This window comes from Leptosomus discolor, chromosome 5, assembly GCF_034619465.1.
Source record: "Leptosomus discolor isolate bLepDis1 chromosome 5, bLepDis1.hap2, whole genome shotgun sequence".
NCBI lineage: Eukaryota > Metazoa > Chordata > Aves > Leptosomiformes > Leptosomidae > Leptosomus > Leptosomus discolor.
Window position 1 is genome coordinate 19,717,622 of NC_141395.1, and position 12,971 is coordinate 19,730,592.

Below are 12,971 nucleotides of genomic sequence, written 5' to 3' on the forward strand. Positions count from 1 at the left end.
CCCATTACTGTCCATTTTGTATGTGATCCAATGAAAACAGATCACTTGCTTTACCTGTTGATGTATGTTCTAAATAGAGTAAGATGGTGAAAAACTAAACTCCTCCTAGAGGATCTGCTGTTTGCCTTTCTTATGGTGGGAACATGACTTAAAAAAAAAGCTTTTACTAGTAAAAAATCCACCTTTTTGTGACTTCTTTTGTTGCTTATTGATCTCTCTCTGCCTTTTCTAAATTTCCAGGCTTTTGTTTGTGTGTTTTAATTCAAACCCACCATTGGATTGTACACAGTATCTTGCAGTTATTTCTGGATGTTTTGCACAGGTTGGCCTCTTTCTTGAGAACTCTCTGCCAAGAGGAATTTTTGGTTATGTAGCATATTTTGTACCACTATTCTTCCCATCCTGCCCACATAGCAGTCTGCTCTGAAACCACAAACAACTAGGTAGGAGTAAGAGCAGCCATGTGTCTGCTCTAGTTTCTGCAAGTTTCTGGCATCCGGCTGTACCCACTAGCAGGAAAATGGTTCAAGTCACCTTTTCTTTGTCTCCTTTTGCACCTTGATCTTTCTCTATTATGTATTGAGCTTTGAACCCCACCTATTAATTTTTCAAGAACTCTCAGCAAGGATATCCCCTGTGTATGCCAGGTGTAAATACTGCAAAACAAGAGAAGGAAGTTTTGACTAAAAGTGCTTTATTTGTGGACGTCCACGTCCTCTTTAGCGGCTTTTCACTTTAAAATACGGCAAGTGACGACACTTGAAAAAGTACAGTGAGGTATCGCAGGCAGCAGAACAAAAAGTTCTTTTTCAGGACATGAAGCTCCCCCTACCCCCCCCCCCCCCCCCCCCCCAGCTGGTATTTTACCTTCTATTTTGTCAATAAAACCACACTAAGTATGGACCAGCAGAACAATTTTAGTTACGTTATAAAATTGTTTTTTAAAACTGGGAAGTAAAGTGTTCAAAAGTCATAAAATTTATGCCAACCTGACATAGAAATAGAATACAAGTGGAGTTTACTGGATGTAATTTTGATAATTCTTTTTCTGACGCAATTTTATTATTTTTTCTGATACTCCTTAATGGGATTTTTGCCATAACATTACTAGAAAAAGAAGTGTTTTCTTGATATCTCAAGAAAAAGGAAAAATACAGTTGTATTTTTTTTAAAAAAAAAACAAACCCTGCAAAACACAACAAGAAAAGGAAGCATAAAAGCATCAGATTTTAAATATGTATTGTAAAGAATATTTACAAAGGCTCTTTTAAAAACACATGATATTTGGTGAACAATAATTATTTGAAAACTGCTAGTTTCCAGTAATGGGAATTTTTCTTTCCACAGTCTTATATCTACTCCCACTGTAGGGTTATACAGCTATAGGGTTATAAGTAGAAAGACTTTGTCTCATCTGGAGCAATTCAGTCAGAGCTCTTTCTCCATGCTTAAGGAAAACAGTATTTTTTAGTATCCCAATTAGTTATAGAAATAAATTTCAGTCTTTTAAAAATCTGAATGCTCTGGTAATACTATGGGGTGACTTTTTGTTTATGTATTATTTGATAGTCACAGAGCTTCGAGTGAGATCCCATGCATTTTGTCCAGAAAATACAGTGCAGAAAGTCTAGGTTATGAAGAACGGCAAAGACCGCTTTCATCAGAAGGAACCTGATAAAGCTGTTATCTGCACAGCTACAGGCCTGCTCTTTACAATCTTCAATATAACTAGCAGAAAAAAATAATACAGCATGTCATCACTTCAGGTAGTGCACGATGCTTATATTGGGAAAGTTCACCCCTCGCTTCTTGCAGTGAAGATTGTACCAGTCTTTGTTTCTTATCTAGAGAAAGCTGATGTTGATTTAAGAATCAGAAAACTTAGGTTCCAGGTCCCTTTGTCATACTAACATTAAAGATTATTACACTGTGAAAAGTTATTTCCCAACTGTTCCTGAGCCAGCCAGGGGAGACTTAATACTAACTGTTAGAGCATGCTGTGCTTTACTAAGAGCTTGTACAACTGGAGATGTGTTCTGGGAGATCTTGTAGTAAGAGCAGATTATGTGAGTGCAGATGCAAAGCAGAAGGATCATGTGCTGTTGCTGCACAGAGTGAAGGTCAGCAAAAGAGCACACGTTCTGCAGATAGTGTGACAGAAAGCTACACAGTCTAGCTGTATAAGAAGTGGACTTCTGTTTTCTGTAGAGTTTTCTGATTTTGACAATACTTACATTCCAGAATGGAATGAAAACAAAAGCATTTCCTATATATCCAAACTGCCCCACATCCTTCAAGTCAATCTAAATACATCAGTTTGATAAAATCAGGATGTTTAATTACATTTTAACCTTTTTTTTTCACATGTTTTATATTTCCTAGTCTATAATCAAACCTTCCAACAACTATTTTTTATTTGGAAATGAAAATAGAAATATTCAATTTTGAATAGGATAAGGTCAAATATTTGGGCTTTTTTTGAAGTTTTCCATTCATAATCAATTTTTGTCAAGGGTAATGCGCTTCTGTGCAACGTTTTACTTTTAATGAATTTGTATTTCCTGCCAGTACTCACAAGATCCGTGCTGTTAGTATTACCAAAGATCTGACGGATTGTCTTGCCAACATTATAACAGGTTTCCTACGTCTAACTTCTTATTGTTCTGAATTCTATCTTAAATGAGTCAGGCAATTGGAATTGCATAATTACTTTAGTATCATTATTGCCCAGGTTAATTACTCTCCCAGCTGAGAGTAGAGGTAAGCAGAGAACTTTCAATGAGTAACTTACGATTTACAAGTTTGGATGGCAATATTGGCTTGCACTTCTCGGGAGATGCCACATTCTCTTCATCTGTTACATACTCAAAGTTAATAATAAACATCATTGCTACTCCCTCTTGATTTTTCACTGGAATTACGTGGGTGTTGCAAATGAAGGTAGAGCCTGCAGATGGAGAAAAAAACCCAGAGAAATACATAAATGAAAGGAAATTTCATTATTTTTTCACTCCAGTAGTTCCAGTTCGTCAACAGATAGTGAAGAATATTTCTTTGATTTTAATGATTGAACACCAAACACACCATTCTTTAATTGAAACAGGAACATTTTCATAGAAAGTTATACAACTTTTGATAATTTATTAGATTATTACCTCTTCCAAATGATCTCTCCTTTAAAATTTCAATTTTGCTTCTTGTTTTTTATTCACTGGAAGTATCTATATAGATAGACTTGCGATATGGAGACATTTAGCACCGAGTGTAGCAATGCAAACACTATTCCAACCACAACACTAGTGAAGAAAGCAGAACCCCATTCTTCTAAATGTCAAACATTCTTCAGACTTTTGGTTCTGTTACAACAGGATGAATCATGCATTAAATATTTATGGCTGTAAATATATCACTATTCTTATTTTAGCTCTCAGTCTTTTGGGGGCTGTATAATGTTGTTTAGGTTTGTGTTAAAAATGTTGTTATCTTATCCTAAGAGGTTTTATATTCTATCTCAAAAAACTTCTAAACTGTGGCAAGAATTTTAATAATCTTCACAAGTACTTAACTGTTATAGACAAGTTGAAGTATGAATTTAAAAGTACCCTAGTTTTCATATATATGGAGCACACCCAGCTTACACTGAAATGAACGGAAGTGCAATTTCTCAACACCTCTGGTGTTCAGAGTGTTCTTGTTCAAATGCCTAATTACAGATTTAAAGAATCCACTGTGTTAATTCTTCCAGTATAACTCTGAAGAAGTTTCATTTAACAATGTCATTATTTTTGATTTAATTCCTATTATTAACCTAACAGAACATAGTGGTTCCAAAAATAATGTGATTGCTGTAAGCAATACAGTAATGTGCTAAAAGCTTCATTCAAACACAACTGTGAGATGATGTCTTTCCATGATCACTAGGGACTGGTTTAATGTACATCATCTGCAATTTATGCATTCAAATGCAGTAATCACTGAAACTTGACAGGCCATGCAATTTGACAAAAACGGATCCTGATCTGGGTTACACAAGAATATTTTTTTTTTTGTGATTGAGGGGTGAGAGAGTAAAGATTTATGTCATTATAACCAAGATCAGATTTTGGCTCCTCTTATTTAATGTAGTACTTGCTATAAAGTGGTATATATGGTAGTTTGAGCTATGTATAAAATTGACATGCTGGCCTTTCAAGTTTTGCAGCTGTACCTTCAATCCATTTAATAAAACAGTTAAGCTGTGGCACTTGCTACAGTTGCCATGGCTACAAGCTCAATGACTTTAGTAAACAGAAAATAAGCAATTTAAGACTGTTCCATTAGAGCTAAAAATAGAAGTGCTGCAGGCCAAGCGTTGCAACATAGACTGGTTAAACAGAGGGTCTGAAGAGAATTTAGCTAACTAATAAAAATACATACTGAGTTTAAACAGTTAAAATGATATTTATTGATTTGCTTGGAAGGAAATACTTACTATTTCATGATATAGACTATGTTTTGACATTCAAATTTCTAAGCTGAGCAGACATCCCCCAATCAGACATCTTTAACACAAAGGACTGGAAGGGGGCCTAAGCTGAGGCGTGCATGGCTTTGAACCACACTGAACTCCAGTGGATTAAATGCTTATCAGTTTTTGCAAACAAGGATGATGGGGAGCCTCAGACTTCTTTAAAAACTTTTCTGCTTTTGAAGGCAAGGGTGTTTCAGCTTTTGAAATGCTTCCCACAGTGCTAAATAATGACTCTGTCTCCTGTTTATGTAGAACATTCCGCCCTCAACCATTTACAATCCTCATTTGTACTGGAACTAGGGATTCACATCTCTGGGGAGATGCAGAAGCTGTTTAACAGACCACAGCTTAAGAACATGGTAAAAAGAGCACAGGGTTAAAAATTTAAGCTGTATGTAGAAATATTTTGGGAATAAAAAATATGAAAGACTCATATCTGGTATAATTTAGCATAGTTCTTTGAAGACCAATTGCACCAGCAGGCTAATGAGTCCACTGTAGTTCATTAGTCTGAAGTTTTTCAAAGATACCTGGGCTTTTTAAGAGGCATAGAATATTTACTATGTGCAAATGTCTGGAATTGGAATTCTTCAACTTAACCAAAATACAATGCCTGTAGCAGTCAGTGTTTGTCTTTAGTACGGAAACTGTTATCAGCTATATGCTTGTCAGTATCTATCTCTATTGAAATGACAATAAGGAAATACAAAATACAAAATAACAAGGAAGACCCTAGTGCGACTGAAAAATAAGAATTTGGTACAAAGAAAGAATACTAGCAAATTCAAAAGATAAGCTTTGAGTTGTTGGAGTTGATGGCATTAAAGAAATATTAAGAAGTAGTTGTTTATGAACAATCTTAATCAGTGTTTGCACTCTGGCATTCCACTGCTCTTCATTACACTCAGCATGTTTTCCCTGATTTGTCTCTATAGTGAATATTTCGAGAGTAAGAAATGTTTCTGATGAGCAACAAAAACTGTAATGAAGTTTCTGGGATTTGCATTTCTTGTCTAACGGCACAGGGCAAGTGGATAATATAATCACAGTAATTATGAAAATTATACCTTTATAATTAATAGATTCAATATCCAGCAATATAACTGGATTCTCCAAAGATTACTGTTGAGGAGTAATCATGAAATATACCTGTTGTGCTATCTTGTTAACGTTGGAGGTGATAAATAGGAAAAGCTGGACGTTTTCTTGTCAGCTTGAATTCCATGGTTATAAGGGCTTACTGTCTTTTGTCTGTGGCATTTTAAATCCCACTCTTTCAGCTAGTTAAATTAGTGGCAAAATATCCATATGTGAAGAAATAATTCTGCTCCCCTGTATGCTGTGTAGGTACAATGTATGATTCTGTAGTTATGCATTCAACAATGTGATTTCACAAGATCAGACAGGCTAGTTGGAAAAAATAGCTGCCAAAATGTATACGTAAGTGACAATAAATATTTAAGAAATAAAGACTTAGGATATATTAGGATTATGTAAGGATATATTGCATCATTTGAGCAATTCTAGTGAAGAAAGGCCTATTTAAATATCTGTCTGCATAGGGTTTAAAGTTGACTTGCTTCATGAGAGCAGTACAAAGCAGGCACATCAAACCAATTAATCTGGTTCATAAAACCTATTTACCTTTCCAGTGATTTTCTATAGAAGATTTTAGGACAGCTTGTTATCAAGCTGCATCTTCCAGATACAACTGCAGTCATTTATTTGAATTGTAGTAGCTCCTTTCGTAAGAAATTGGGAGAGGACAATACAATTAATACAATAGTGAAGGCATTCCAAACTACAAGGGCCTCCACTGACATATGAAAAACTCTGTTTTTCAAAGCAAACTTTGAAAAATGACACATCCCAAACAATAAGTTCGATTCAGCCTTCCTGGAACAAAATTTTCACAGGTCATTACATATGCCAAGCTCAAAGGAACTCTGAAAAATGAGACACTGTGGCATTTAGGTAATTGTCCTAATTCTGCAGAAGCCCCATGTCTCATACAACAGGGACCCTTGAAAGTCCATTGTGGTTCTACAGGATGGCTCTGCAGCCCTGTTGCCCTGAATGAGTCTGACAAGTGCTATCTGCATTTCACCATCAAAAAAATTCAGACTCCCCACCTCAGCACAAATTTGAGGACTTCATTCACTGGGGCTGAGACTGATTCTAATCTATTTTGGAACCAATCTTGACTCCTTGTACCAAGGCATTTATGACTTCTCAGATATTTTTTGTTACTAGAGCTGCTGTCGCAACTGACTAAGGCTATAGAAAGAAAGATGTTGAGTATGTCCTCCGTGTGCATATATAAATTTCTGGACAGGTTCACCTGATACAAGAGTGTTCTAGGATTATGATAATTTTTTACTGCTGCAACCTACAAGTATTGCGGTGTAGGTATCTCTACAATTCATAGCCACTTCTGCTCATTAAAAGTTGAAGATGAGAAAGAATTAATCAAAACAGAACACAGGAAGAGCCAACAACAGCTTGCCTACTAGAACAAGACCAAAGACAGTTAAAAATTAAAGGCAGAGATACTGTAGATGTTTCCAGAGCTAGGCAGTCCTGTTCTCTGTTTGAAGACGGATCTGAATGAGACAATTCTGAAATGTGACAATTTTATGATGATATAGGGACAAGAGAAGGAAGATGGATATTCTTTGCACTTTTCTTAAATAATCAGCATGTTTATTTCAGAAATAACTACCCTCCACTTGCCCCGATACGATTCATGTTTTGTCATCAAAATAAATGCTGGAAACGCCTTCTCTCAGAGGCACAGACTTAGAACATATTAGTTACAAACATAGAGTTTATACCTTACATTTTAATCTAAAATCTTAAACTATCTCATATTAAATTGTGTACTAAGCTTAGTCTTAATTATATCAGCATTTTACTGAAAAGAAGCACAGAAAAGTCTGCATAGTTCCCATTTTGTAAGGAATGAATTGAAACGTATCTTTTTCATAGGTTCATTTTTGACTAGTTACTCTGACATTATTAGAGTCTCATCACTGTTACATTAAGTAGAAACTTAATATTCCTCTGTTAAGAGAGAGTTGACTTCCATAAACACAAAGAATAAAGAACATCATGTAATAAAACATAATCAATGGCACTTTGTTATTCATATTTACAGCCTTATTTGTCCTTTCATCATAGCATGGCTTACAGGGTGTGCCCAGTGTTAATATGAACTTCTTTGGGGAAAGAAAAGAGAGATAATCTGAGGGACAATTAATGTGGAAGCTCAGAAGACCTTCTCTTGACTTTGCCCATCCTTCATGGAGTCTTCATCTTTGGGATATGCATCCAAGGCATGGCTTCCTACTAACTCCTTAACTCCCCAAATGCAATATTCTTTTCCTCCCTAATGGACAAGAGAAGCATCTCTACTTCTTCTAGACTGGTGCAGGTCTTGGGTAGTTGGTTACTCTGTTTATTAAGGTCCAGGGCAGTACTTGTCCAGGCAGAAAGTAAAGGGAAAGGAAAGACTGTCCTTTGTGTGGACATTCAGGAAGGCTGAGGCTATGCATTTTGTTCACCATGCCCAGCATTGCAAATACAAGTAGTAACAAACCCCTTATGAACATATGGAATGCTAATAACTCAAGTCTTGTTCTCTGGCCTGGACTGCTGTTTATAATCTATTTTGTTGCCAAATGCTGGCAGACAACAGACATGGACATGCTCATACAGACCAGCGTGGTAGGGTCACAAGGACTGTGTGGTAGATGAACTAGATGGAAGGCAAGGTGGGAAGGGAGATACAAAATCTTGTGAAATAAGGCTGTCTTGCACACTGCTGATAACACTTCTGCATTCTTGAAACACCCTAAGCATAAGCAGAATACCCTTACTTGAAGCAGCTTCATGTGTGATCTTCTGGAATTGTGACCTTATTCCCTTTTGTTCCATATCTACTTTCAGAAAAACTTTTAAAAAAGTAATGGAAGCAAGCCAAAATTTTTGTCTATATGTTGTCAAGATTCTGTAAACAAACAGGTTAAATCTATGTTTTACCCAAGCTGTGAATGATGCAGAAGAATGACACATAAACATGACTGTTTGTTATATACTAATGAGACCAGTAAAGCAAAACGTCTTGTATCCTTGAAGTGCTATAAACAAAGAAAAGGAAATTGGAAGAAAAACAGTACTCAGTGAATATTTGCTCTGCCTTGTGTGATTTCTGTGACTTATCACCAAAGAAAGTCCTTTTCTTTTATGCGTAAAATTCAGAAGCCTATTTACGTCCAGTTTGACTTCTGCTCTAAGCAAACAGGGTACTTAGTTGAGCTTCTGTTGGCATTTAGAGACAATCGCACTGGGGTATTGAACATTCAAGTGAAAGCCAGTTTGGCAGATACTGAGGGATGATGTATATGGTGATGTGAGGACTCACCATGACCAATCAAGGCCTGAAAATCTATTCCTTTGTGTTTCTATTCCAGCACAAGCCAGGAATAATGCAGCAAGTCACAAGGAATTTGTTTTCAGTGGACTTACTGGAAAGGTTTGCTTTCTTTCTCAAATCATACTTAAAAACTTTATTCCGGTAGTGTTATGTTGAAAATAGTCATGTGAAAATCCTGCAGAATTTCACATGATGTTATGTTAAAGGGCTCTAAATACCTTTGCAAGACCATTTCTGTATCAATTAAAACTATTTACTAACAGATTTTCACAACTTAGCCTGCCTGTTTACATAATAAAAATGGAAGAGCGACTGAATCTGCCCTGAGAAAATTGCCCAGCTCTTAGTGATGTAGATTCAGATCATTGGAGACAGATACCACATAGCTACTTGCTCAATTTGGTAACAACCCCATGAAAGCAATATCAGACAAACGTTTCTGTCTGGTTTCAGCTGCAGCTCTTTTAATCTTTGCACTTGATCTCATTTATTCAGATCTTTGGAGACATCTGATCTGTAAAGGCCCTATCTAAATTTTGTCAAAACCTTGTCTCTAAAGGAAAGAATTACCCCAGATGTTCCTTTCCTCCCCATCCTCCATTTGTTATGTAGCTGCACACATGAGGAACAGGAGGAAACTTGATGCTAAGACTAAAGATGATAATATTTGTAGCCATAAAAAGCATCTATTCCAGGAATCCCAGGCTGCATTGCAAATGTTGCCTGTTGCTACCCTTCAAAGTGTACAGGTATTATTTTACTTTCTTCTAAAGGTGGTAGGACTGAGGCATAAGAAGAAGTGTTTTATCCAAGGCTGCATCAAGAATGAATAAAGAAGGGTAACACAAAGAAACTCTTCATCCCATTTTCACAATTGAGTTAGCAGATAACAGCCCCACACTATTAAAATGTGTCTAGTATATTTCCACACAGAATTTTGGGTAATGGGTTGTACAATTCTCTTTATCTTTCACTTGTATCTTCGGAGCTATGTCTCTATGTCACCATTGTCCAATTCCATGTGACTGAAAATGAATTACGTTGTGTGGCAAGAATGGGGAATTCACAAGCTTTCCATTAAACGTGCTGAAGATGTATAGGTATGACTGTCTCTTTTAAAAGATTCATTGCAGAGACAATTGAAAATAGATGGCAGGTTGAAATGTATTATATCCCTTTTCTATTGAATAGCTATTTTTAAGGGGGATGGGTAGAGACAAGAGGAGTATATTTGGCTGACATTTATTAGGGAGCTTACAGTGATTAAATGGGAACTGTTCCCCTTGACATTTTGCTCCGCCTTCCATATCAAATAGATATTCATTCTGTCACTGAAATGGTTGCTGGTATGAAGATTTTGTTTATAGGACTGATGTAAGTTTTGTAAGTTATTAACTTACAGTGTTTAGAGGTGAGGGAAGAATTTTGAAATTAGCAACTAAGAAAAAATTACCCTCTGGAGGCTGTGGACAAGTTTGTTATTGGACTGGCCTATATAAATATCTCAATTTCTCTCCCTTTAATCCCATTTATAACATAATTCAATAACTAGACAAATACTGTTCAACTGCTCGCTCCAGCATTTCTTATGCTACTGCATTGACACAATCATTGCTAACTGCCTGATTGTAATATCTACACCTACACTAATAGAGCTATGGTGATTAATTGTAATGCTGAACACATTTTATATCGAAGGACAGTTTCCTAGTGCTTTGTTGTTTAAGCATATATAAACATGTACATAAGAATAGAATAAACATTTGGCAAGGAAAGAAAAATTAAATGGAACATAAGCAAGCAATGATGCTACATGTCTGTAAAGTAGAAACCAAGAAAAGAGCATAGAGTGAAAAATGTTGAAAACTGTTTGTATATGGAAGGGGAAAGACTTATTTATGTTCCAGGCTGCATGTAGAATAATTTTTAGGAAACCACAGCTGGTGCAGAAATTGCAAGATAGGCTTTTTTCTTTCAGTCTCAGTTCACCTTAAAAATACATTTGAGTTTTGTAGAGGGGTTTTCTCTAGAGTACAGATGGAAGTCAGGGGGCCCAGATTCCACAGTCAGTCTTGACCACTCTCTCAAACAGATCTTTCTCAGAGATAAACTCTGGTATATGCATAGAGGGGTGAAAGCTGGGTCTTTCTGGATGGGTTCTCATTAGTGGCAGTTTGCAAATCTGGTGTGTTCAAACAGGAGTGTTACTTGGAATCATTTAGGCCCTAAACTTAATCTAAAGTCTCTATTACACACTGTATTTTTCTTCCAGAAGAATACAGCAAGTAGTGCTGCTTCTGAAAAGCAACGTCTCTGGCTTGTTAAGGAAAAATATTTCTTTCTCTGCACATACAGTTAAGTATCTTGTGCCTGGTTCCTCGCATCTATGTAAAGCCTCCAAGTGCACCACACAGAGTGTATTAGCAGATGCTAAGCAGCCAGCCATGGAAGGTCAGGGCAGATTGCACAAAAAATTTAATTAAGTCTATAAACCCTTTCAAAGTTGACCATTGAATAACTGAGGAGAATTTTTCATATATATTTTTTTGTTATAGATACTACAGACTCTATGAATGAGGCAAGCCCAATGGTTTTAATTTGTTTTCTTAGTATAAATGTCTGATTTTACGGACACCTGTAATACAGTTGCAATGAATGCAAGATATAGTACACTTGATTAATTTCATAACTCAACTTTATAACAAGGAAACATTCAAGCAACACTGCTATTTAGAAGGAGAGAAACTAAAATGCTTCACCTAGACATTTTCAGAATGAAATATTTATTATTTTTAAAGGAAAATATTGAAAAGTTATTTTTTTATGCTTTGCACAAGATATTCCTGTGAGACAAAGTTAATATTTAGACATGTTAATTTCACTGAAAATATATTAAAAAAAAATATTTCAGGATTAACAGTGAATATAAAATCCATTTTTTGCTCAGATGCATGATGCACTTGAGCTGAAGACATATTAAAATAAGAGCTTATTGTTGGGTACTAAAATGTGGATATGATTGAGTTTTGTATCTATTAACAAAAGAGAACCCAGAATGTAATGCCATAAAACACAGAGCATCCCAATATGTGACAGTAGACAATAAAAAATTACCAATGTCCAATGTTATTGGATGTAGATCAGTACCACTTGAGAAGGGTCAGTGATGAAATGCCAGATTATTTTCTGAAGTTGAAGAGGTGGGTGAAAAAAATGTGATAACTTAGTCCAAGCAATAATAATGAAGCACTATGAAAATTAGTTTGTTATACCATGTTTTCAGTTGTATCAACAGGCATTACATATTAGTTTAATTAATTTTTGTTCATTTTTAGTTTGTGTCAAGACAGAGAATTTTTAATTAGGAAAGGGCATAGCAGTAGGGATTACATTAATTCAGTGGAATTACATGTAATTAGAATAGTTTTGAAAGCAACTGGATTTCATTATGAAAATGCTTTGACTTTTTTCGTTCACATTTTCAATACGCTTATTTAATGCGTAGCACTCAGCAAATAATAGATGTATAGCTCAAGCTGAAAAACAATGGTAGGACACATATTCTCCCACATTTTTTAATCGAAAAATAAAGAATGTCAGAGCTTCACTGTCTATTTACTAACATTATGGGATAATTTTAAAGTTAAATATACCTTAAACATAAATCTTTACAAAAAACCAACTTGTTTTTTAGCTAGTTGCCTAAGAGAGCATGTATGCAATAGTATGTGCTAAAATTGAAGATGCCTTTTTTCTTTATTTTTTCCTCTTTCTCTTTCTCTTTCTCTTTCTCTTTCTCTTTCTCTTTCTCTTTCTCTTTCTCTTTCTCTTTCTCTTTCTCTTTCTCTTTCTCTTTCTCTTTCATTTTCTCTTCCCTCTCCAGCTATTCTTTTCTAAACCCTCATTAGAGCTATGCACCTCTGGGCATTCAACTGAGAAATGTCTTATTATGCTCATGAGAAAAGGGATCTCAGTTTTGTTGAATATTGTCCATCTTGCAGAAAAAGTGCAGATTAAGACATTTTT

The 12,971-nt window shown here is 35.6% G+C and overlaps 1 protein-coding gene across 3 annotated transcripts in view; it reads right to left on the reverse strand.

Moving 5' to 3' along the window:
* KCNH7 (potassium voltage-gated channel subfamily H member 7) overlaps window positions 1-12,971 on the reverse strand; it is a 231,112-nt gene that overhangs the window by 92,117 nt on the left and 126,024 nt on the right. For 2 of the 3 annotated variants that reach the window (XM_086464984.1, XM_086464983.1), the window contains exon 3: window positions 2,792-2,947. In XM_086464984.1, coding sequence (XP_086321110.1) covers window positions 2,792-2,947 — 156 coding nt within the window. Of the gene's footprint in view, window positions 1-2,787; window positions 2,948-12,971 lie in introns of all 3 variants that reach the window. The other variant, XM_086464985.1, reaches the window with a different exon arrangement.